At 50.4% G+C, this 23707-nt stretch overlaps 1 protein-coding gene across 1 annotated transcript in view; it reads left to right on the plus strand.

Moving 5' to 3' along the window:
- The window catches only part of SGSM1 (small G protein signaling modulator 1), a 64952-nt gene that overhangs the window by 26843 nt on the left and 14402 nt on the right, over positions 1-23707 (plus strand). Inside the window, exons 9-18 of the mRNA XM_090257315.1 lie at positions 788-912; positions 5299-5366; positions 6478-6641; positions 6802-6934; positions 10716-10880; positions 12720-12858; positions 15235-15299; positions 17088-17233; positions 20945-21073; positions 22680-22862. Coding sequence (XP_090113441.1) covers positions 788-912; positions 5299-5366; positions 6478-6641; positions 6802-6934; positions 10716-10880; positions 12720-12858; positions 15235-15299; positions 17088-17233; positions 20945-21073; positions 22680-22862 — 1317 coding nt within the window. The remainder of the gene's footprint in view (positions 1-787; positions 913-5298; positions 5367-6477; positions 6642-6801; positions 6935-10715; positions 10881-12719; positions 12859-15234; positions 15300-17087; positions 17234-20944; positions 21074-22679; positions 22863-23707) is intronic.

The raw sequence follows: 23707 nt of genomic DNA on the forward strand, positions 1-23707 counted from the left end.
GCTGATTATAAGATGCACCCTCATTTCAGGTACATTAAAACGTGAAAGCAAAGGTGCACCTTAGAATGATGAAAGACTGGCTGCACCGTGCTCCCTGCTGGGGTTGCAGGCTCGGGTAGTTAAATTGAGACAGTGTGTGTGCCCCCGAACCATGCTGGATACATACCAGATGCTTAGTAAATGCTGTCTCCAATGTCGTTGAGGTGAATTTGGTGGAGGAGCTGCCACCTCTATGGGTGGGGCGTGGAGACACCCCGCTCCACCAGCCCCCACTTGGGATAATGTAGAGCAGGTGCGAGACTGCAGGCAGGTTGGGGAGACAGGGTCAGGCTGTGGAGCGGGGAGCGTGGCGGGGAGGTTGGGGAGGGGCTTCTGGGTAATGCCCCGGGGATGGGACGGAGATCTCTGCTACCATTGTTTACTCCCTTAAGACTGGCTAAAATGATGGTAGGTAAATGTCTTCTGCCTCGGAAAGGGTGATGTTGAGAGGGATAGAGCTCCTTCCTGGTTCTAAAGGGACCCCCCTGCCAGCCCCACCCTTGCAGAAGGGCCCCTGGACCTCAGAAGGGAAGTGTGAGTGTCAGAGTGATGGTGGGCAGCTTTCACAGCGGGATCTATAAAACCCACCCTGGGTGGCTGGCTGCAAAGGGCTTGGCTTACCATGGCCGCTTAGAAGCAGGTTTAGGCCTTCCACATGCCATGACTGGGAGGGAACGACCCAAGCTCTTGGTTCCAGTTAATGTTCACTATTGACTGTGACCAGGCCTGAGTCCTTCTCTCTCTACAGAGGGATGACATGGAGGCTGTCCCGGGGTACCTGTCCTTGCACCAGACCGCTGACGTCATGACCTTGAAGTGGACCCCCAACCAGCTGATGAATGGGTCCGTGGGAGACCTGGACTATGAGAAGAGGTAGGCCACCAGGTCCCTCCCCTCCCATGGGCACAGGGAGTTTTGTGCCCTGTCCCTTGTGTCCCACTGCTCCATCTGGTTGTGACAGCCGCTTGGCCCAGCCTCCCGGTGGCGGTGGCCTCATGGGTAACTCAAGAACTGGGGGCCATCCGGAAACTGACTTGGAAGAATCTTAGGGTGTGGACGTTGGGCAGAGCCCTGGCCAAAAGTCAACCCAGAAATATCTTAATAAAGATTTTGTAAGCCCACAAATGGCAAATGTTCCGCCATCTGCTGCCACCTTTCCCATCACTCAGTGGAAAAGGGCAGCAGGAAGTGTTGGTTGGTGGGCATCTGGCCCAGGGCTGTGTCTTGTCTGATGTCCTGGGGTTCCTAAGACCCAGGAAAGGCTTTGCAATGCCCTGTGTCCCGGCACAATTAGGGACAGTTTGAGGAAGTGCCAAGGGAAGCCATTGGGCCATGGTCTGGCGGCCCGATAAGTTCAGCTTGAGGAGTCTTGGCAGCTGGTGGGGGGGAGAAGCCATGGTGTTTGCTACTCTGAGTCCACATCTGGTTTTACTCTTCTTTTACATTGTCCTGCTTTCTTAAAAACATTTGATTATGAGAATTTCCAGCGTAGAAATAGGTGGGACCTAAGTACCTGTCACCCAGCCCTCATAGCCACCCACCCTCCCTGTTCTGTGCAAGTTATCCTGCAGCAGCCCACACACGTCAGGGTTTCATCTCTAAATCTATGTCTAAGGAAAATGAGGACTCTCCTTGGAGCAGAACCAGAACACGATTACTGTGTTCTGTTTAATGTTAAGCTTCAGTGCGAGTAACCCCGGGCCTTGATATTCTCTAAGCTGGTCACTCCCTGAGCAGAGGTCACCCTCTGTCCTCAGAGCGGGTCGGTGGCAGGTGCAGTTGGTCCTAGGCTGGTCCACATCGTTCTGCTCCAGCCAGAACCCCTAGCGTGCGTCCGAGGAGGTGCTCCTGGCCTGGAACCTTGGTATCCCAGCTGAGCTCAGAGCACACAGAGGCCTGAATCTCCTTCGCAGCATTTACAAAATCATAGTCACATATTGACTGTGCCTCCTCATGTCCTGCCTGCCTTGCCCTCCAGGTCTCAGCCCCGGGAAGGCAAAGGCTCTGTCTTGCAAATGTCCCCTCCCAGCACCGGCCATAGACTGAGGCACAAGCGCCCAGATCCTCTTTGTGAAACAAGGCAGGGAAGTCAGGGCACCTGGCGTCATTCGTTAAATGTTAACTGAGCACCTACTATGTGGTAGGTACTGAGTTAGATGCAAGAGAGACAGGAGTTGCATAAAAGGAAAGGAGAAGCGTTACCTTCTCGGAGGTTACATTGTATTTACATTGTAATGGAGGAGACAGCAAATAAGTAAATGGACCAGTGTATGTTACGGGATCCAGTTTTTGCTTAGTCCTCGCCTCTGTGGATCACCAGGGGTAGGTACATCACCTTCCCGCCCCCCGCCTTTGAGCCTCAGTTTTCCCTTTCTGTCAAATCAGGGACTGGACAAGATGATCTCCCTAGAACTGGAGAGTTCCCAAAGGGTTTGTAGGGGCGCCTCAAACATTGAAGTGTCTGCCAACATCAAAGCCTGAGGACCCTGTTTGTTGGTTGGACGTAAGCCCAGGACTGTGGGGCAGGAAACTTGTGATGAGACTGTCTGGGGAGAGGCACTGGGGCCACATGACTGCCAAGCCCCCTCCCCTCTCAGCCCGAGTCATCGGACTCCATGTTTCTGCATCACCCGTTCCTCTGGGAGCAAGCACAGTGCAGCCACTTGCATATGGAACCCTTCTGCACTTTGAAGGTCACTGCCGATGGGGTGAGGGCCCTCCCCAGCCCTGGGCTCTGAGCCCCTATATCCCCTTGGTACCCTTTTTGGCACCTGCACCTCAGGGAGGAGGAGCAATTAGGGGTCATAAATGTGGGTGTTAGCATGTGGAAAAGTGGGTGCCCAGGGGATTCAGCATCTCTGGGGACCACAGGACAACAAAGATAAGGGGTATATTCCTCGTCTGAAGAGGTTTAAGACCTCTTTTTCCCAGTGAGCTCTCCCTCTTGCACAACGATCATCATAACTTCCATCTGGGTTCCCTGCTGTTGGAGAAGCGATGTCACAAATAGGTGGATATTTGGGCTCTGGAGTCAGGCGGACTTGACTGAAGTCGCAGCCCTGCCACGTGGAGCAGCTGGAACCCTCATGCACTGCTGATGGGACAGCCACCTTACAAGCCCATCTGGAAGTTTCTTATACCACGTCCTTAGCCTGTGATGCCGTAGGAAGCTGTTAAAACACGTAAAACAAAAACTCTGCTCTTATTCCTTCCCGGTTGAATGACCTTGGACAATCAGCTTTCTATCTCTGAGCTTGAGTTTGCTCATCTGTAACGTGGTGATGTGGTCCTGGAACCTCTGCATGGGCAGGTGCGGAGGAGTCGGTGAGAAAATGCACGCAAAGCCCTTGGCAGGAAGCCTGGCTCCCGGACAGCCCTCTGCATCATGCAGACTCCTGGGGCCACAGAGTTCCTTCTTGCTGGTGCTGCCAGTAGTTGGGAAGTTGCTTTGTTCACTAGGCATCCCAGGGCCTGGCTTTCACCTCTCACTCTTAACACGAACACTCTCTGAGCATCTTGTAGAGGTGAACAAGACAGTGCCTCTCCAAGCGTTCAGTACCCCTTGCGGAGAGAGAAGAAAAGACGCAATTGCAACCCTATGTGATAGGCAGGGCGTGGGAGCCCGGGGAAGGTCCTGGCCAAGGCTGGGCTTGGGAGGGGCTTGGCAGAGGCTGCTACTCTAAAAACACTTGGCGACAAGGACATTCACTCCATGGACCCTGATGAGGCTGATGCTGGTACAGACCAGTTCAGGAAGCCTCTAGAGAGCTTATGTTCCAGCTTCCTCACTTCACAGCTGGGCAGACTGAAGCTCAGAGAGGAGGGAGGGTTTGGTGTAGGTGTCAGAAGTGGGATTTGAACCATGTCTGACTGCGAAGCCTGTATGTGCTTGGGTCTTCCAAGAAGCAGGCACTACGCGGGATTAGATGTGCAGGAGGGGCAGTGGGAGCGCTGAGCCTGCAGAGCCGCTCTGACCCCTGCGAGGGGGGTGGGGCAAGGAAGGCAGGCTGGGCAGGAAGAGTTTCAGACGCAGCACAGTTCTCAGAGCGTTTGGCCACATCCATTGGAGTCCCCTGTCCCACAGCAGTAGGCCGACACTGGCAACTCTGCGTGCCCAGTCCTGGCTGAGAGCAAGTGTCACCTTGGCACAAACATGCTGGCCTCCAGAGGGTGGCCTCTGCAGCTGTTGGCCACCTCTGCTCCCCACAGCGAGGTCTCATGAAGGAGACCCAAGCGTGCCTTCCTGTGGCTGCCACCAAGCCCGCATTCCTGTGGCCCCGCCTCCCATTGTGTTCAGAGGGGAAAAGCAATCTATTTCAGACAGCCGTAGGCTTTGGGCTGGAAATGGCAAACCTCACGTAAATCACAGGGACCAGTAACCAAGTGCTTGTTTAAGGTATCAGTGCTGTGTGGAGCCCTTTCCAGCACATGATTCATTTCAGTCCTCACAGCAACACTATGCAGTAGGCATTAATATCATCCCTGTTTTCAGAGGAGGAAACTGAAGCTCATAGAAGCCTTCAAGTCACACTGCTGTGGCCCATGAAGTCAAGGCTGTTGAGTGGCGGTCGTAACTCCTGCCCATGGACATGGAGTGGCCTGAAGTTAGGTCAGACTTAGTCCAGGCTCAGATACCAGAAACCAAACTCAAGCTGACGTAAGCATTTGTGCACGGAAACTGAGAAACCCTGGGGCGGTGGCTTCAGGTAGGGCTGGATCCAGGGACTTGAAGGAGGAAGACCTGGACACTCTCCATCTCTTGGCTCTGCTCCCTGACTGTTGACGCCATTCTCCGGCAGGCTTTTTCTTGTCACGGCCCCCCACTCCTCCGGGCTTCTAGCATCCTTACCACTGCTCTCCCAGCACAAAGGAGCATCTCTTTATCAGTAATTGTAACCTAAATCCAAAAACAGAATCTTACTGGTTCTGCTTGTGCCGTGGGGCCATCTCTGCACCAATCGCTGTAGCCAGCGCAGGGGCGTGTGCTAATTGGTCAGACCTCAGTCAGGTGGCCATTCCTGGGTGAGGTCGGCCTCAGCCACATGGCCTGGGGGCAAGGGAGGAGGGAGTCCTTAGCAAATTGGGCCTAAAGAAGGGGAGATAAGAGCCTGGGAAGACCGTGATACAGATGTTGGGGACAAGTGTGTCCTGGTAAGAATGGTAGGGGAGCTTATGGGTGTGGTCTTGTGGCCTCCTGGGCCCTTCCGAATGCTGAAGTGGGCAGACATCCTGCAGGTCTAACCTCCCCTCCCCTTTCAGCGTCTACTGGGACTACGCCATGACCATCCGCCTGGAGGAGATTGTGTATCTGCACTGCCACCAGCAAGGTAGGGACTGCGGTGGGGAGCACAGGGCTGGGCTGGTCCATCTGGATCCCCTGCCCGCCTCCCCCTCTTATTGCCTGTGCCACCTCAGGCAAGTGACTTCTCTCTGAGCCTCAGTTTCCTCTCAGTGGGGTTAGCGTGAGGCTCAAGTGATGTATGTAAGAGCTCAACATCAAACCCGCGGCGGTAGTTGCTAATACTCAGTGTTGATGATGTGCCAAGCATGGTTCTGAAAATTTACATGCCTGTTGTTTGATCACCACGACAACCCCGTGATAGGGGCTCTGTCATGCCCAGCTCAGAGGTGGGGAAGCAGCGCGGCACAAAGACACACACCTGTAAGTTCCAGAGTCTGGACTTGCACCCAGGTCTTTGTCACTCCAAAGTCAGTGCTCTGCGGATCTGGGATTAATAACTAGAGTTCCCCTTTAAAGCTCAGAGGAAGTATATTCATTACAAGCAGAGAGTTATCCTGCTTTAGAAAACAAGGGATCTGTGGCCCACCGAGGCACAAAACATTTAAGCTTATTTAATGAGATAGGCCTGGGTTCAAATGCACGCCCTGCCACTTACTAGCTGTGTGACCCTTGGCAAGATACATAACCTCTCTGAGCCTTGGTTTTATCATTTATAAAATAGGCAATAACATGTCTTATATTTTGAGTACTACAATAAGATTGTACCTTTAACATGATGTGCTTATATACAGTAAGTGCTCAGTACATGCTAGTGATAGATAATTACTGCCCTGAGAAGGGGTAGATCTAAAAGCCTCCGCACAAAAATAGGTCAGGTACATTTGTAGAGGGTGCTTGAGGGGCATGGGGTGCTTTGGGGGCATCCTTTTCCTTTGGTGGGTTGCTGAAGGGTGGCGAGCCGCACTCTCCCTGACTATGTCCTGCAGTCCCCAGTCAACAGCGATGGTAGGTGGAATGAAGGGACTCGGGAGGTAAAACTGTCCCTGGCCTTTTGCCCAGGTCCTTCCCAGAGCCTCAGAGCAGGTTCACGTGTCTGGCTCGGCATGCCTGGGGGGATGTGTTGGCCGGGAGGGCCCCGTCACCATACCTCATAGTGACTTCCTGCTGGGTCTTCTGTGACTGGGTCACGGTGGCAGTGGACAGCGGCGGGACGGTGGTGCTGGTCAGCCAGGATGGGATCCAGAGGCCGCCCTTCCACTTCCCCAAGGGAGGACACCTCCTGCAGTTCCTCTCGTGCCTGGAGAACGGGCTGCTCCCTCATGGACAGCTGGACCCCCCACTCTGGTCTCAGCGGGGGAAGGTGAGTGGGGGGGGGGCGTCAGCCATGGGCAGCGGTCATTCTTACCTGTGAGCCCTTATGTGGCTTTGTGGGCTCCTGCACACCCCATCGAGACCCTCAGGCCATGCAGTTGGGGGACGGGTGTGTCCCAGGGACTGTGCATTGGGACATGTTCTTTCAGGGCAAAGTATTCCCTAAACTGCGCAAGCGAAGCCCTCAGGGTTCTGCCGAGTCCACGTCTTCAGACAAGGAGGACGACGAGGCCACAGATTACGTGTTCAGGATCATCTACCCCAGCCTGCAGTCCGAGTTCGGTAAGCTGGCCCGTTCCTGGGTCCTGGGAGCCACCAGTTAGCTGATCCTGAAAATGACTGAGGCAGCTGGAAATAGAGGACAAGAGTTCTGGATTCTGGGACCTACAGGGGGGCCTGGAATCAGGAAGTTTATATCTTGGCGGCATTGGTTTTACCCCAAATGAGAACATATACCCACTCTCTACCTAGCTAATAACGATGCCTCCGGCCAGGAGGTGGCATGGGGTAGTGGCAGTGACATGGGCTCTGGAATCCTGGTTGAACTTGGACAAGTCACTTTAACCCTGTGCCTCAGTTTCGTCATCTGTAAAATGAGGATGTTGATAGCACCTACTTCATAGTCCTTTGGGGAGGATTAAATGAGATAAGGTGCTTGACACAGAGAACACTCAAATGTTACCTGCTGGTAAGTTATTGTACTTCAGCATGTTCTTGTAAGGGTCCAATGAGACACTGAAGTAATCAGCGTGAAGCCTGTAGAATAAGGCCTTGCACACAGTAGGCACTCACTAAATGACGGAGCCACGGAGGGGAAGCAGACACTTGGCACTAGCACAGGAGATGATACTCTATTAATATATCCCAACGACGTGGCTGGTGACTACCGTGAAACAGATGCTTAGTGAGTAGAGACTGTTGCTATTAAAATAATCGTTACTATGGGCTATTGTTAGGATTAAGTGAATTAATATTTGAAAAGTTCTTGGAAGGAGATCAGGCATTTATTAAGCACTACATGGATGTCTGCTAAACAAATCAGGGTTAAGTTATGGGTTCTTTCTGTTAACCTCATTTTATTTCACCCTCTGCGGCCCCGTTGGTCCCATTGATGGATAATGGCTCTGAGCCTCCCTTTGCTTGAGTGACCTTGGCTGGGCAGTGAGAGGTTCTTCTGGGAGCAGATGTGCTTCCTGGCAAGGTTGAACTGGCTGTGCCCGGCCTCTTAGTACCCCATCTCTTGTCCAGCACAGAGCTGGATCCGGGGTGTGGGGCTGTAAGGCCTCACGTGGCTTGAGTTAGTGTGTTTCCATTTATGGCCAGTTGGGAGCCAATGCTTGTGTGGCTGCATCATTAAGAACCAAAGAGTGTCCTGAAGTGTTCATCACCATGTCCGTTCCTGCCCCGGATCAGGGTCTGGAGCCGTCCCAGGCTGGCCGTGGCTTGCAGCCCCACCAGAGAGCTGATGCATCAGCGAGGACCAGATGGCCCTGTGGCCACCTTCCCAGAAAACGCTCTCCATAGGTGCTCATCCTCCAACAGATTTCTTGTAGGCTCTTGTTGGAAGCCAGGCTGGGTGCTGGATGTCCCTTATTTGGGGAAGATCAATATTAGCCTCTTAGGACCCAGCATGTGCCAGCGGGAGAGACGCTAGCTGTTCCCATCCACGCCCTTCGGTGCACGCCACCCCACTGCTAGCTCCCAGACTCAGGGTCTCTGCCTGAGGACTTTCTCTGGCCACCAAGGTTCCTCTGCCCGTGGGTGAGACACAAGGAAGTGTCAGGGAATCGGTGCTCCCTGGAGCAGCCCTCGGCCAGTGGCCGGCAGGAGGTGGTGTACCGGTGCCCGGCTCACTCACCCTCAGGGAGAACACTCTGAATGAAGTGTGTATTCTGCGCAACTCCGGGAGGCCCCCCAGGAGACCAAGCCTGAGTTGCCCGTGGTGGTAACTTACGTAGGAACCAACCCTTGGCTCTCCGCCTCCCCTTCCTGTCTCACTTCACCTCTCCCCTACCCATGCTTCTTGGGAACACCTCCCAGATAAACTACATGTGCTCCAGTCCTTGCCTGCCTTTGAGGAAACCCCAGCCAAGTCAGTGTATTTAGAACAAGACTCCTCAGGTGGAACAATTCTTTGTGGTGAGTGTGTCCTGTGTATTATAAGATGTTGAGCAGCATCCTTGGTCTCCGCCTACTAGGTGCCGAGCTGCAAATCTGCCCCCTCCCCACCAAGTTGTGGCAAACAGAAGAGTCTCCAGACATTGCCAAGTGTCCTCTGCAGGCAGAATTGCCCACCTTGCGAACCACTGGTGTAGAGAAAAGCTCACATCACTGCATTCAACTCTGCCACTGCGGTGTGGCCAAGTGTCCTGGCACCTGCAGGCCTCATTGCTTCTCTTTAGAATAGAACAGTGCCCCCTACCCAGGTTCATATCCTGAGGAGTCAGTGCGATGATACATCAAACACCTAACGGGACACGTGACAGGTGCTCAATGAGCAGTAGTAGGTGTTGTGTATGGAGTGCCACTGTGTTTCAGGCCCACTTCTGTGCTGCCTGTGTCTTAACTCATTTAATCATCACCACAGCTCCCCAGACAGGTACCATTGTCATCACTGTCCCTCGTATTTTCGAGGAGGAAACTAAGGCACAGAAAGGCTAAGAAACTGGTCCAGGCTCGCACAGCTGATCCTTGGCATGGCTGGGATTTGAACCCAGGTGGTCTGGCTCCAGAGCATGTGCCTCTGACTGCCACTCCATGCAGATTGTTTGGGGAGGAGAAGTCCGTCTGGTTTCACTCCCTTCATCCTCAAGGTCAGCTTCAGCTCTTGTGGAAATGGTGACCCCATTCTTGGTTGCTTTTTTCTCAGCGGCCTGAGCCACAGAGAGTTAACAACAATAATCTTTATGCTTATGTGAGAGGGTTAAAGTTCTTTCCGGGGAAGTGCCTAAATCAGAAATCGGCAAACCCCATCCTATGGCCCAGTGCGGCCCGCGGCCTGTTTTTGTAAATACAGCTTTATTGGAACATGGCCAAGCCCACTCATTCATTCACATGTTGTCTGTGGCTGCTTCCACGCCACAGCAGCAGAGTGGAATAGCTGTGACAACTACATGGCCCACAAAGGCAAAAATATTTACGGCGTGGCCCTTTAGAGAAAGAGTTTGCAGAAGCCTGCTGTTTGTTTTCACCCTTTTAGTGTGGCTACTAGAAAATTTTAAATTATGCATGTAGCGCTGGCCTGGCGCAGGGTTTCTCAGCCTTGGCTCTGTTGACGATGGAGCTGAAGAGCTGTTAGTGTGGAGGTGGGGACTGTCTCATACCTTACAGGGTGTTAGGCAGGATCCCCGGCCTCTTCCACTGGTTGCTAGTAGCATCTAGCTGGTTCCCAAGTTGTGACAACCAAAAAGATGTCCAGAGATCACCAAATGTCCCTTGGGGGGACAAAAGTTGCCTCCTTCGAGGACTGCCGGTCTAGGGAGGACAGTATGAAGAGATGGCAGCCGAGGGGAAACACTGAGAGCTTGGCTAGGATCTCGGGGTCTCACCCTCTGGGTTGGGATCTTGGCTCCCCCACTTACTAGCTGGCTGGGCTTGGGCACGCTGCTTAAATACTCCCGGCCCCAGTTTCCTAAGCTGGAAAAGGGGGCAGCGGTAGCACTTGTGCTCAGTAAGCGGTAGCTGTTGTTAGTGGAAGGGGAGAGCGGGGACTTAAGTCAGGAAGCCCAGCTATGCCGGTTACCGTCTGGGGGACCTTGGGAGACTAAGTTGTGCCATCGTTCTGAGCCTCAGTTTTCTCTTCTACAAAAGGAGAGAGGAAATGCACCCCTGAGCCGGCCATTAAGGATGGTAAGGCACGCCTCTGCCTGGCATTGCCCCAGCACATCGGAGGCCCTTCATAAACATCACCGTTCTTTCTTCCTCCAATCAGTCACGCGTGACACCCGGGAGCTGGGGGGGCGCGGGGAGGGTCAGGCCCAAGGAGGTGTTTCTTCTGGTCATTGCCGTGTGCTGCCACCGCAGACCTCCCCTCTCACTGGTGCTTTCTGTTTTATGTCTCAAGTTGTTCTCGACCCACTGGGCCGCACGTCGCCCGTCTCCATGGGCCCTGCCTGGATGGCGGTTCCTGCGGGCCGGTCCACGCTGGTGGTGGCCAGGGGCAGCCAGTGGGCACAAACCAGACGGGCCACCACCCTCCCCACGCCGAGCTTGAAGCAGCAGCCCCCCAGTAATGTCTGGACACCCCCATCCCCCTGGTCTGGGTGCCGGCCACCTCCGCCATGTTGTCATTTGAGTGCTGGTCCCAAGGGAGATGGAGGCAAAAGACAAATCGATGTCCTTGTGCTGTCCTGCCTGTCCCCTGCAGGGTGCAGCGTGGAGTGTTGTGGGTTCGGTAGGAAAGGGACCCATTGGTGACATCTGCAGGGTGGCAAGAGCATGCTTGCCACATGTGGGCACAGCTTACCTATACTTCCTTGAGACTGACTAAGAACTGGGGCCATTTTTCTAGAACATACAGTGCTTGCTGGTCTTTCTCGGCGAGCTCATTGGTGAGTCTGCTTGGGAGGGGGAGTAGGGTAACGAGCCACTTTTGGTGGCCCCCAAAACCTTATTCTGGAGGCAGCTGTCTGCTGCCATTAGGTGGGCAGCCATTGAGCCCAGATGACAAGTGGGGCTGAGTCCACAACACCCTCACCCCCTTGGAGCCCGAGGGAGGAGACCAGGGGTCCTTAAGGACATGTGGCACTTGGGGCACATAGGCACCCCCCTGACCTACTGGAGTAGGTCTTGGCAAACTAGGGCCTGCAGGCCACATCCAGCCTCATGTGACAGTGGGAGCTGAGAATGGTTTTTACATTTTTTAAAAATTGAAAAAAACATCAAAAGCAGAATATATTTTGTGACAGGTGAAAATGATATGACACTCACATTTCAGCGCCTGTAAATACACTTTTATTAGAACACACCCATGCTCACTTGTTGGCATTTTGTTTATGGCTGCAGTTGCACCGTGACAGCAGAGGTGAGTGGTAACAATAGCAACCAAATGGTTCGTAAACCCCCAAATTTTTTCCTCCTGGCCCTTTATAGAAAATATTTACTGAGCCCTGTCCTAGAGAAAATAATATTTTTGGCACCTGTCTCAATCTGCCAGGCGGCCAGGAAGTTAAACTGCAGAAATTATAATGTATATGTGCCCGGCATGTTTGCTCTGCAGCATTACAGATGCTGCGGTTTTCATGGAGCTGGGAGAGAAAGCAGTAAGGGAACCTGTCAGTGCCGTGGCCTGGGAGCAGCTGGTCAGGCATCACCGAAGTCCAGGAGTTAGGAGAGCAGTTGTGCCTCCTTGGTTCTCAAGCATGGCTGCTACATAAAATGGTTTTTGAAATACAGACTCAAGGGCTGTGTCACCAGAAGGTTTTAATTCAGTAGGTCAGGGTGGGATACAGGCTTACGGCTTTTTAACAAGCCTCCCACATGAGCCCCGGCTGGTGGAGCGGCTGTGTTGCTCAGGACCATGGACAGCGCAGGTGCCCACATCCCTGGAGGACGCCTCTGGGTTCTTGCCCTTGTGGGCCTTGTCTCATCAGATGAGTCAGGCTCCCTCTGTCTCACCACCAGAGACTCTGTCACCCAGAGAGTCTACCTCTGGGGACTGGAGACTCTGGCTTCCCCAGAAACCCCCAGCAGCTCCCTGTCCTTCACGTCAGCCTCCTGTGAGGGTAGCTGAATGACAACATGGTGTGAGGCTTGGCCTCCTGCTCTGGGATTGGGCCTCCTTTCTTGGCTCTGGTCTCTCCGTGTTCTCTTCCTCTCTCTCTTCACTGTCACCAGCTCTACCCATTTTCTGCGGGCCCCAAATCTTGGTGGTGGCTTTCATTGGATCAGGTGGGCTCAAGGACTTGGGTCAAACAATGATTGGGGTTGCTGTTTCCTACTGTGACATTCAGGGACTTTTCCTATCCCTGTGCTGGCCTAGGAGTGAGCTGCTTGTTTTGGGGTGAGGTTCCTGTGACACACGTAGGCTCAACCAGGGCTCTTCCTCTGCCTCTTCTACCCACCACAGTGCCCCAGGACCTGATGGATGTCTCTGTGAGCAGCCTGCCATCCCTGTGGCAGCCCAGTCCTCGCAGAACCTCTTGCTCATCCTGTTCACAGAGTGGCTCGGCTGATGGTAGCTCAACCAATGGCTGCAACCATGAGAGGTATGAGGGGCTTGAGTTGTGGATGGAGGAAATGGAAGGATTTACCAAAGATTTGGACGTACCCGTTACTTGCCCTGCACTGACTTTAGAAGCTTTGGAATCATCCAGGTCTGGGTGAAATCCCATTCTTGTGAAGTCCTAGCTGTCAGAGCTTCCTTACATGTATCAGTCAGGATAAACAAGGTATGGTGCAGTAACAAACAGTCCTAAAAATCTCAGTGGCAGTTACACCAAAGGTTTCTTTGTCATGCATGTCATGTGTCTACTATGGGTCCATTGGGGACTCTGCTTTGTCCACATGAAAGGTCCCCGCTGATGGAGCCACCACCATTTTGAATATTGCCAATTACAGTGATCAAGGGAAAGGTGACTTGGGAGGGAGTCAAACTAGCAATTAAGTGCTCCAGCCCAAATGGGGCCGCTGTTATTTCCACTCACAGCTCATTGGCCCTGTTCACAGGAGACCAGGAAGTGCAGTTCTCTTGTGCCCCTAGAAGGCAGAAACCAGAAATAATTACTTAATGACAACCACACATGCCTCGGTTTGCTCCTCCACCAAATGGGGACACTAATGCTTACTTTATTATAGCTGTTGTAAGGACTAATCAGATAATGGTTTAACATGACCAACATGTGGTATCTGGCACACGATAATGTTCGATAAATGATGCACTGTTTTATTGTATAAAGTTAACTCCCCAGTTCAATTCTTCCCGTGCACATAGAGCTTTGGTCTTTTTGGAACTAGTCAGCCCATTTATGAGAATGGTCTTATTTCCCCCTGACCCAGCCTGCCTGGCCTGGGAGAATGGAATCCATTTTTTCTTGCCGGGTCTCTGCCCCAGTGGGTGGTCAGTCTTCAGCCGTAGGAACATAAAGGGTGGGGGCTAGATTTAAATGTTTGAAGTCTCCGAAGCCCTGGCTTTCAGTGTGTGGTCTGTGGAAACATTATTACCTGATCAGATTCTCAGTTTCTCATCCCAGACCTGGTGAAGCAGAATCTGCATTTAGCAAGATCCCAAGATATGTGTGTACTTTTAAGTTTGAGAAGCATTGATATCACTGGATAGTTTCACATTTTAACGTGCATCAGAATCACCTGGGGGAGGTAGCAAAGCCTACTGGTTCCTGGATTACATCCTAGATGTCTGCTTGAGTAGGTCTGTGTGGGGCCTACGGATCTACATGCTAGAGAAATTCCAAGTGATCATGGACTGGTAGTCCATGGACCACTGAAAAATGCTGCTCTAACCTAGTACCCTCTCTCATTGAATCTTCTTACACACCTCTAGTGACAGCGAGCTCACCACTTTGCAGATAGCCAAGTACACTGTGGGACAGCTGTCAGAGAGATGCTGTTCGTATGTAATCTGAGCAAGCCTGAGCCTCACCAACCCGAGGGCACAAAGAGGGAGACTTTAAAGTTTAATGCCTCCGTGTATAACTAGAGGACTTCAGCCATGCCGCCTCCTCAGTCTCCCTGGATTTTGCTGGGTGTCCCCTGGATGTCTTAAGGATACATAAGCAAATATTGCTCTACTCTGTTCTTTGCAAGAATGCACAACACTCCCTTCAGGAGTCCTTCTTTTTTTCCAGCAATGCTGGGGTCTTATTCCTCTCTCCTCTTTCAGCCAAAAAGCCACCCACCCTCCAAATTCCCAAGCAAGGGGAATCTCTGAGGCATCACCTACTTCGCAGTCAAAGACTCTGAATCCCAGTTTGGCTCTGCTTGGGTTAGTTGGGTGACTTTAGAAGTCAGAACTCTTTCTGAAAGTGTCAGGAACCAACTTCAAACTGGTTCAAGTGAAAAGGAAACTCTGCTGACAGAAATGAGGAATCCATAGGTGCTGTGGCTTCAGGTCTGGCTGGGTCCAGTGGCTCAAAACAGGAACCTCTCTGTTTCTTTATCTCTTGCCTCTGTTTGCCACTATGATGGTTCATTCTCAGGCAGGTCTTTCTATGCAGTAGCAAAAATGGATCCCAGCTGCCACTGCCCCATATCCCACTGGCTTAGGAACACAATCAGGGGAAAGAGCATTTGTTTCCCAGTTGTTCAAACAAAAATCCCAGGGCTGATTCTCATTGGCCTAGGTTGGATCACATGACCACCTCTGACCAAATCTCTGTAACTCCAGTCTGAGTCAAGTACTGGGTAGAATCAGCCCCACCCAAACCACAGGGACAGAGTTGGGCAGTGACTCCCACGCTGATAGCAGAAGGGGCAGTGATACTGTATGGGTAGAAACAATGCCCTGACAGTCCCCTTGATCCGTTCATTCTAATCTGTTCCTAGAGATAACGAGTTGTGCTCCTCCCCGGGAAACCTGGGCTGCGTGCGGATCTACTCTAAGTGTCTCCCTTTTCCTCCACCTGCAGGGCTCCCCTGAAGCTTCTCTGTGACAACATGAAGTATCAGATCCTGTCCAGAGCCTTCTATGGATGTGCGTATTGACCTTATTTGTCACTGTGGTCCCCCGGGAGCACTCACTGAGTGCTGGCTACATGCCAGCAATAATGGGAGGGAGCCTGGCTCTGGCATTTGGACCTCTGCTCCTCTGTTTCCTAGATGCCCGGTTTTGGTGAAGTTACATTATTTTCTCTGAGCCTCAGTTTCCTCATCTACAGATTGAGGATGAAGATTATCCTTTGGTCCTAAGAGAGGGCAGTGAACAGTGGGGTTCCTTGGTGGCAGGGGTTTGGTTTAATCACTGTCACATTTCTGGTGCCCACCTTAGAGGGTTTGTTTTCAAGACTGAATGACAAGCAGAATAAAGCCCCTAGCACCTAGCATTGCACCTCACAGCTGCTCAGTAACTGTCCATGTGCTTTTCCTCTGGGCAGGAGCAGAAGAGAAGGGTGGCCTGATATCTCCCCAATAACTTAAAAATTCCATTCATAATATAAGTGCTCCGATGATCTCATTTTAACAAATGAGTAAACTAAGGCACAGAGAGGCTCAGTGAGTTGCCCAAGTTTACACAGCTAATAAACAACAGAACTGGGACTCAAACCCAGGCCTGCCTGACTGCAAAGGCTCTGTTTTTTTCCACTCTGCCATATAAATTCATGGCAGGTGTAAGATTCTAGAAAAGTATGAACACATCCTATACTGGCCTGTGACATAGCCATGCAGGTCGTATCCCAGAATGCCTGGAGAGGCAGGGAGAGCGTGAGCTCTCTGAGATCTAGGTTTCTGCCTGTTCTGTCACCGCCCATCCCCAGTGCCCGATGCAGGGCCAGGCATGGAGCAGGCATTGGGTGAGCAGTTATAGAACCCAAAGGGAAGAGCTTCCTGGAGGAAGGGGCGGGGGTGGAGAGAAGTCTTGAATGATATCATACGCGACGTGGCTCATCCCTGATGGTGGTTGAGAGCTCAAGTTCTGGGGCCAGGCAGGTTCAAATCCCAAGTCTACATTTCCTAGCAGTGTGGCCTGAGCAAATGATGAAAGCAGCCTGTGCCTCAGTTGATCTTCATCTACGACATAGAGATAGTGGGGCCACCTGCTGGGGCGAGAATTAGGTGAGGTTGTGTAAGCTCCAGGGACAACTCCCTGGCACATAATCTGTGCTGTGTAAGGGTTCGTCATTATATCATCATCATCATCATCATCACCATCATCATCGTGGTTACCCCACTGTTGGTAGGGTTGACTCCTCAGGCCCTCTCTGGGAGTTTAGGATGCGATGGTGGGGAGAGCCAGAAGAGAGGTACACAGTCAACACAAACAGGAGCCTGTGTGCCGGGCTCTGTGCCCTCCAGGTGCCCAGGATGGATTGGGTGAAGGTTGGCAGGCAGGCCTATCTTTGAAAGCAGACCGGTACCCTCAGCATCTTCTCGGTTATGACTTGCCAGGACCCTCTTGCTTCAGCTCCACCGCTCCCATTTTCTCTCACCCCCAAGCACAATACACCTGCAGAATCCCTAGCCCCTTCTTGCCTGCTCCTTCTCTGCCTCCAGCCTGTGAGTTAAATACCTTGGATTCCAGCAGAGGAGGTGGTGTCACCCTGACCAAAGTTGAGAAAAGTGATAGGACCTCCCGAGGGTCACAGAGCCAGCAAGTGACTTTAGCCTTCTGAGCCTAACCTTCCTTACCTGGAAAGGACGGGATGGTGAGAATTGGTGGGGCTGTGGGGGCTCTGTAAGATTGTGGACAGGCCGTGGGAGACTCCGTGTAACAAGGCAAGGAGGGTTGGATGGTGGATGGTGACCCTTTCCCTCTGCCCTGCAGGGCTTGCCTACTGCAGACACCTGTCCACCGTGAGGACCCACCTGTCAGCCCTGGTCAACCACAGGATTGTGTCTCCAGATTTGCCCTGTGATGCTGGACGTGGGCTGACGGCCGGGATCTGGGAGCAGTACCTTCAGGACAGCACAGTAAGGCTTGGTCTGGCTTAGCCTGCGGTGAGACAGACAGACTGCAGGGCGTGGGGAGGGCATCTTGTCATCTAGGGAATAGACCCACCTACTTGTGGGGACTCGGATGTTGTGATCTTTGAGTTCTGCATACCCCAATTGAAGGTCCCCTCCTCTTCTTGAGAGTTCCAAGGCCCATGGCCTGAGGATCAAGGACAATGGAAAATGCACATGCTCATCTAGAAGGAGTAAAAATCAATCAGTCAGTAAGCATTTATTAAGCACCAGCTGTACTCTCAGTCCTGCACAAGGTGCTGTGAGTCCCCAGTGGGAAGGAATGTATAATCCAGTTGCATCTACTTAGAATGTTGACAGTAGCTAAGTTAGAGGGAGACAGCCCGACCAAGAACACAAGACTGCTGCTCAAAACTCTCTCCCACCTGTGTGTTAGCACCTGAGATTCTACCATTTGGATATTTCACATAGAGATAGATTTCTGAGACTTTTTATTAGGATACACATGTCCTTGAAAGGAAAATGCTTACGTTTGAAGAAAGTGTCATAGTCAAATAGTTTGGGAAATAAGATTAAAAAGCTTTCAGTATCCTGAAGGACTTCTTTGAATCTTGACTATGCTAATATGCTTGTCACTCTCAGGAAATTGGGGGTGTTGGCGGTGGGGGGAGGGGGGGTTGTCAAACACTCCCTCAAATGTATTTGGCTACAGAAGCCTTTGTTAGAAAAGCACCTCCCATGGGTCGTGGAAGGTGGAATCCACTTTGAAAAACACTGGTTTAACAGCTGCCAAGAGCAGGCATTTGGAGGACATATCCGTTTCCTCCGCGCCGGATAAACCTGGTGGCTCAGGTAGCCCTGTGCCTTTCCACCCAGGACCTGGGGAGGCCACGCTGGTGAGCACTAGGTTCTCACTGGCCTCCCCACGTTGGGGGAAGGTGCTGTTCTGTGTACCGATCTGGGATTGTTGGGGGGCTTGGTGAGAAAAACAAACTAGTTTCCAAATCTGGACAAACAGAAGGGTTGGTTTACGTTTTTGCCAAAAACAGTTGTTTTTCTGTACAGGAGGAATGCCTATGTACTATAATAATTCCAAGAATGAAGAATACAAATTTTATATATAGAATACACATTTTTAGTATTTTAAATTTGTACCTTTATTTTTACTTTTTGGCTGTAAAGACAAATTTTATTCAGTACTATTGCAAGAGGGGAAAGAGACATCAGAATAGAGTTTAGCTCAATTCCAAATACAGTAAAGATAGCTGTTGATTGATGGCCAATGAGCAGAGAGAGGGGGCCAGTGGATGGAAACTTATTAACAGGAGATATCAAAGGTGGGGGATTCTTGCTAAAAACAGGCCAATAATCTGTACATAAAGTGTTGGGGTGAGGATCTTGATCAGATCAAGGTGCAGATTCTCACTAAACTAACAACAGGATTCTTGCTACAACGGACCTGGGCAGGTGGACGACAGGGCCTGAGGATGAAGTCTAGTCAAAAAGAGGGCTCCCTGGAGCTTGCCTGAAGTTGGACTCTGAAGGAGGGAGTCTTTTACAATACAATTAAGAATACATACCTCTGCTGCATTCCTCTAGTTCTCATCCCCTGAATCATTGAATAGGATTACCTTGGCATAGACCCTATTGTACATTTTCTATACTTACACATCCATAGATATATCTATATAGATGTATCTGTAAATTTATTTCTTTTAAAGGAGGTGACATATTTGTCTTTTAAGTGACCAGCTTACTTCTGTGTTAAGGTTGTATTTTCAAATCTCTAGGTGAAATACCGAATGTTAGAACCTTAGCACTTCATATATGGGTGAACCATAATTCTAATTTTTCCGTAATGATAGCCATCTCTCCTCTTCCTTTTCAAAAAATTATTTCAAACAGTGCTGTAGTTGACATCTTTATAAGCATAATCCTTCCTGTATGGGTGCTTTGAGAGTAGATTCCTAGAAATAAAATTGATTCATGTGCATTTAAAATTTAAATGGATGTGCCAGCCTGCTTCCTCAAAGGTCATGGTGCTCATACTCCCCGCAGTCGATGAGAGTACACATTTCCCGAGGAGTTTAAAAGATTTATTGACTTCTGGGCTCCACTCCAGCTTTACTGATTTAGCATCTCTGGGAGTGGAGCCCAAGAGTTGTTTTTTTTTTTTTTTTTTAAAGTTCCCCAAATACTTCTAATGATCTCCCCAGTTTGGGAGGTACTCGTTTGAGGACAAATTGGTTGAAATAATAAATTAGTCAAAAATGAATATTTTCCATCTAATGTTTTTGCAGTCCTTTTACAACCTGTTTGCCATGTTTTCCCTGTTCTTGGTTTCATTGTTTTATTAGGGTAGACTGAACTGCAAAAATAAATAGTCTGCTATTTCAGTTGATTGATACCACTGGGGTCTATTTCTTGCTCACTTAACACTCCTGGGTGGGCATTCCTGCTGAGTGGGTGCCTCTCTACCTTCCAGCGAGGTCTGCCAGTCTTGTGGCCCCACCATCCTCCAGGAACTCATGGTCCTCCACCTCCAGGCAGCACAGGGGAAATGGAGAGTGTGAGGGAAATACACCTGCTTCTTCCAAGCCCTGGCCTGAAAATAGCTGACATCACTTCCTCTCTCATCCCATTGGTCAGAACCCAGGCACGTGGCCTTTTCTCACTGCAAGGGAGTCTGGGAAATGGAGTCCAGCTGTGGACTCCTGGAAAAATAGACGTGGATTTTTGATGAAGAGTTCACAGCCTCAGCCACAAATCAATTCTCTGATTTTTAAACAGCTTTGACAAGGTTGTCTACATAATACAAACCAAAATTCCCAGCGGAAATTTTGAAAAGAATGGCTGGCTTTGCCCTTGTGGTTGGATACATCTAAGACTAGCGTTAAGATGTGAAATATGCTTTTAATCTTGGAATGTGAAGTAAAGCAGTGAGAGGAAACAGGATCCCAGTGCCCTCAGAGCAGCCTTGCGGCAGTCACTGGTGCTTCACATACACACACATACACACACACACACACATACACACACACACACGACCTACTGGTCCTTCAGCTTCACTGACTGTACCTGCAAAGCTTGTGCCTGAAAATGAATTTTTAAAAAATAGCAGAGAAAAATCTGCTCCATGATAGAACAGTTGTTAATGTTATCCTAGTGCACTCCCAAATTATTAGTGTATGCAGAACAAGTTGCAAATGTTCGTTGTGGATTAATTTGCTTTAAAACAATTTTCTTAGAGCTTAGTCAAGATTAAAAACTCCAAGACAATGTTCCCACGTAAGCACAGTATAAAAAATTGACTGAAGATTAACTAGAAATATAAGTTCATTATACACTGGCTGCTTTATTTTTTTTAACAAAAATGAGTTCACACTAGACATGATCTGCATCTCGCTTTCTTCCACTGAACAATGCACATTGAACATCTCCTAGTGTAGGTGCTAATAGGTGCACCCGCTGCCCTTTTTACTCTGTGATAGGCCCATGTTAGGGGTGTACTGTTTTCCTGTTGGTGGGCAGTTGAGGGGATCCCAGGGTTTTGTTCTTCCATAGCATATCATAGTGAATATTGGGGACATACAGCTTTGCTCATTCATGCCAGGATCTCTAAGAGTGACGTCTGAAAAGCAGAACTGCTGGGTCACAGAGTCTGCCCCCAGTTTTCTGTTGACCAGACCCTTTGCTCTCCCCCTGCCCCCACTACAGAGTTACGAGGAGCAGGAGCTGCTGCGCCTGATCTACTACGGGGGCATCCAGCCCGAGATCCGCAAGGCTGTGTGGCCCTTCCTGCTGGGCCACTACCAGTTTGGGATGACAGAAACAGAAAGGAAGGAGGTTAGTTCCCCCCAATGGACAGTGGGGTCTTTTGCATCAAAAGGAGCCAGGCACTGTGGGGCTCTGGTCCCACATTGGACCAAGGCGGGGCCGGAGGTGGGGCGGGGGGCAGGAAGGAAGCACGAGGGCAGCGCTGTCTGGTAGAAATACAGCACAAGCCACAGGTGTCATTTTTAAAAAGTTTTTATTTTGAGATAATTGTCAATTCACGTACAGTGTTAAGAGATAATGCAGAGAGATGTCATGTATCCTTCATCCAATTTCCCGCAGCAGTAACCTTGTGAAGCTAGACAGCCCAGCGTCACAGCCAGGGCACTGGTTTGGTGCGATGCACCGATCTCACTTAGGCTCCCCGATTGACTGGTGCTCGTTTGTCTGTGTGTGCGCACGTGTGCGTGTTTAGTTCTCTACAGTTTTATCACACGTGTACGTTTGTGTGTCACCAGCACAGTCAACACCCTGAGCACTTCTGGTGCTGCGAGGGCCCTCGTGCCTCCCACTCAGCCCTGCCTCCCTGACCCAGGAAACCACTATTCTAGTCTCCATTTCTAGAATGTTATATATAGTAAATGGAATCCTACCGTATACAACCTTTTCGGATTGACTTTTTCACCAAGCATAATTCTCTGGTGATCTGTCCGAGGTGTTGTATGCATCAATAGTTGGTTTCCTTTCATGGCTGAGTAGTGTTCCATGGTATGGGTGCACCCCGCGTGTTTACCTCTCCACCTGTCGATGGGTAGATGGGTTGTTCCCAGTTTTTTGGCTATTACAAATAAAGCTGCAATGAACATTCATGTATGGGTGTTCATATGGGCATAAATTGTCATTTCTCTGAGATGAATGCTCAAGAGTGCAAGTGCTGGGTCCTGTGGTTAGTTTTATAAGAAACTTATAAATGTTTTTGCAGGCCTGGTTTTATAAGAAACTGCCAAACTTTTGCAATTTTAAAAGTAAAATGAAACATACACAATAATTTTATGTTTATTTTGAAATAATTAAAAGTTCACATTGTAATAATAATATCATAGAGGTGCCCTGACTGGTGTGACTCAATGGGTTGGGCATCGTCCTGTAAACCGAGGAGTCTCCAGTTCAATTCCTAGTTAAGGCACTGGGAATCACCCACTTTCCCCAATGAAAACATGGAACTGTAGTGCATTATCATACCAGGACATGAATATCAACAGAATATCACTAGCTAGAATACACTCTATTAGTAACACCAGTCTTTGCATCTGCTCATGTGTGTGGCACATGTGTGAGTCTTCTAATCAAAGTGACATTAATTTTAATAATATACTTTTGTTTAACCCTATGTTGTCAAGTCAACATGTAGCAATAGAAAAGTTATTAATGAGATAGGAAGAGAGGAAGGATCAAAAGAAAGAAGTAGCATTGCTCACTGTTCTGTATCCCTAGGGTCTAGCCAGTACCTGGCACATAGTAGGTGCTCAGTTAATGTCTGTGGGATGTTATGCTATGAATGTTGGGTGGGTGTTCCCAGGGTTCAGGATCCCAGGTCAGAGCCACCTGGTCTTCCTGGTGGAGTTGACTCTCCCCAGGGGTCCCAGCACTTCAGGTGACCTTGTATCTGCCCTGGCAGGTGGATGAGCAGATTCATGCCTGCTACACACAGACCATGGCTGAATGGCTGGGCTGCGAGGCGATTGTGCGGCAGAGGGAGCGGGAGTCCCATGCGGCTGCCCTGGCCAAATGCTCATCAGGGGCCAGCCTGGATGGTCACCTGCACCGGATGATGCATCGGGACTCCACCATCAGCAACGAGGTGATGGGCGGGTCACCTCGGAGCGGGGATGTGGTGAGGGTAGGGTGTGAAGGTATGAGAGCCAGGATCCGCTCCATCAGGCTGAGGTAGGAACGGTGAGGGCTAGTATCTGGGACCTTGGGACAGAGTCTCACCCCTAGTTTTTGGGTGGAAGGTGACTCTAGAGTCTGACACACCTGAGTTTGAACTCCAGCCTCACCATTTCCTAGCTCTGGGGACTCAGGCAAACACTCATATTCTGGGCCTCAGTTTCCTCATCTGTCAAGTGGAAATAATCATTTATAAGGAGAGGTTTTGTGCAGCTTAAAGAAGATAGTGTATATAAAGCATCTACCACAGTGCTAGACTTTCATTTATTCAACAAATGCTTATTGAGTGCCTGCCATGTGCCATGCACTGTCAAGAATGTTCTGGAATATCAGGAATACTTCAGTGACCAACTCAGACATACCTGTTGTCACAGAATCTCTAGTTTAGTGGCCCAGAGCAGGAGCTGAGAAGAAAGTTAATTCCCTGTACTAGTGACGTATCAGCCATCAATTGCCACACTAATATCGTGTAACAAGCCACCCCCAAAGGTCAGTGACTTCCAGCAACACGCATTTACTTTCACTCCTGAGTCAGGGTCAGCAGGGCAGTTCTGAACTGTGAAGGTCAACTAGAAGTTTTGTGGACCTTCACGGGGCCCTATCACATGCCTGGCGTGACTCGGCACTACTCCACGTCTCATCCTCAGCTGGCTCACCTGGGTATGTTATCACAGCGAACAGAGGTCGTAAGGACAGGCATACAGAAGCATTTAAGTCTCTGCCCTGTGGTCTTTGCTAGTATCCCATTGGCTAAAG

This window comes from Furipterus horrens, unplaced genomic scaffold (assembly GCF_987537825.1).
Source record: "Furipterus horrens unplaced genomic scaffold, mFurHor1.1.pri manual_scaffold_11, whole genome shotgun sequence".
NCBI lineage: Eukaryota > Metazoa > Chordata > Mammalia > Chiroptera > Furipteridae > Furipterus > Furipterus horrens.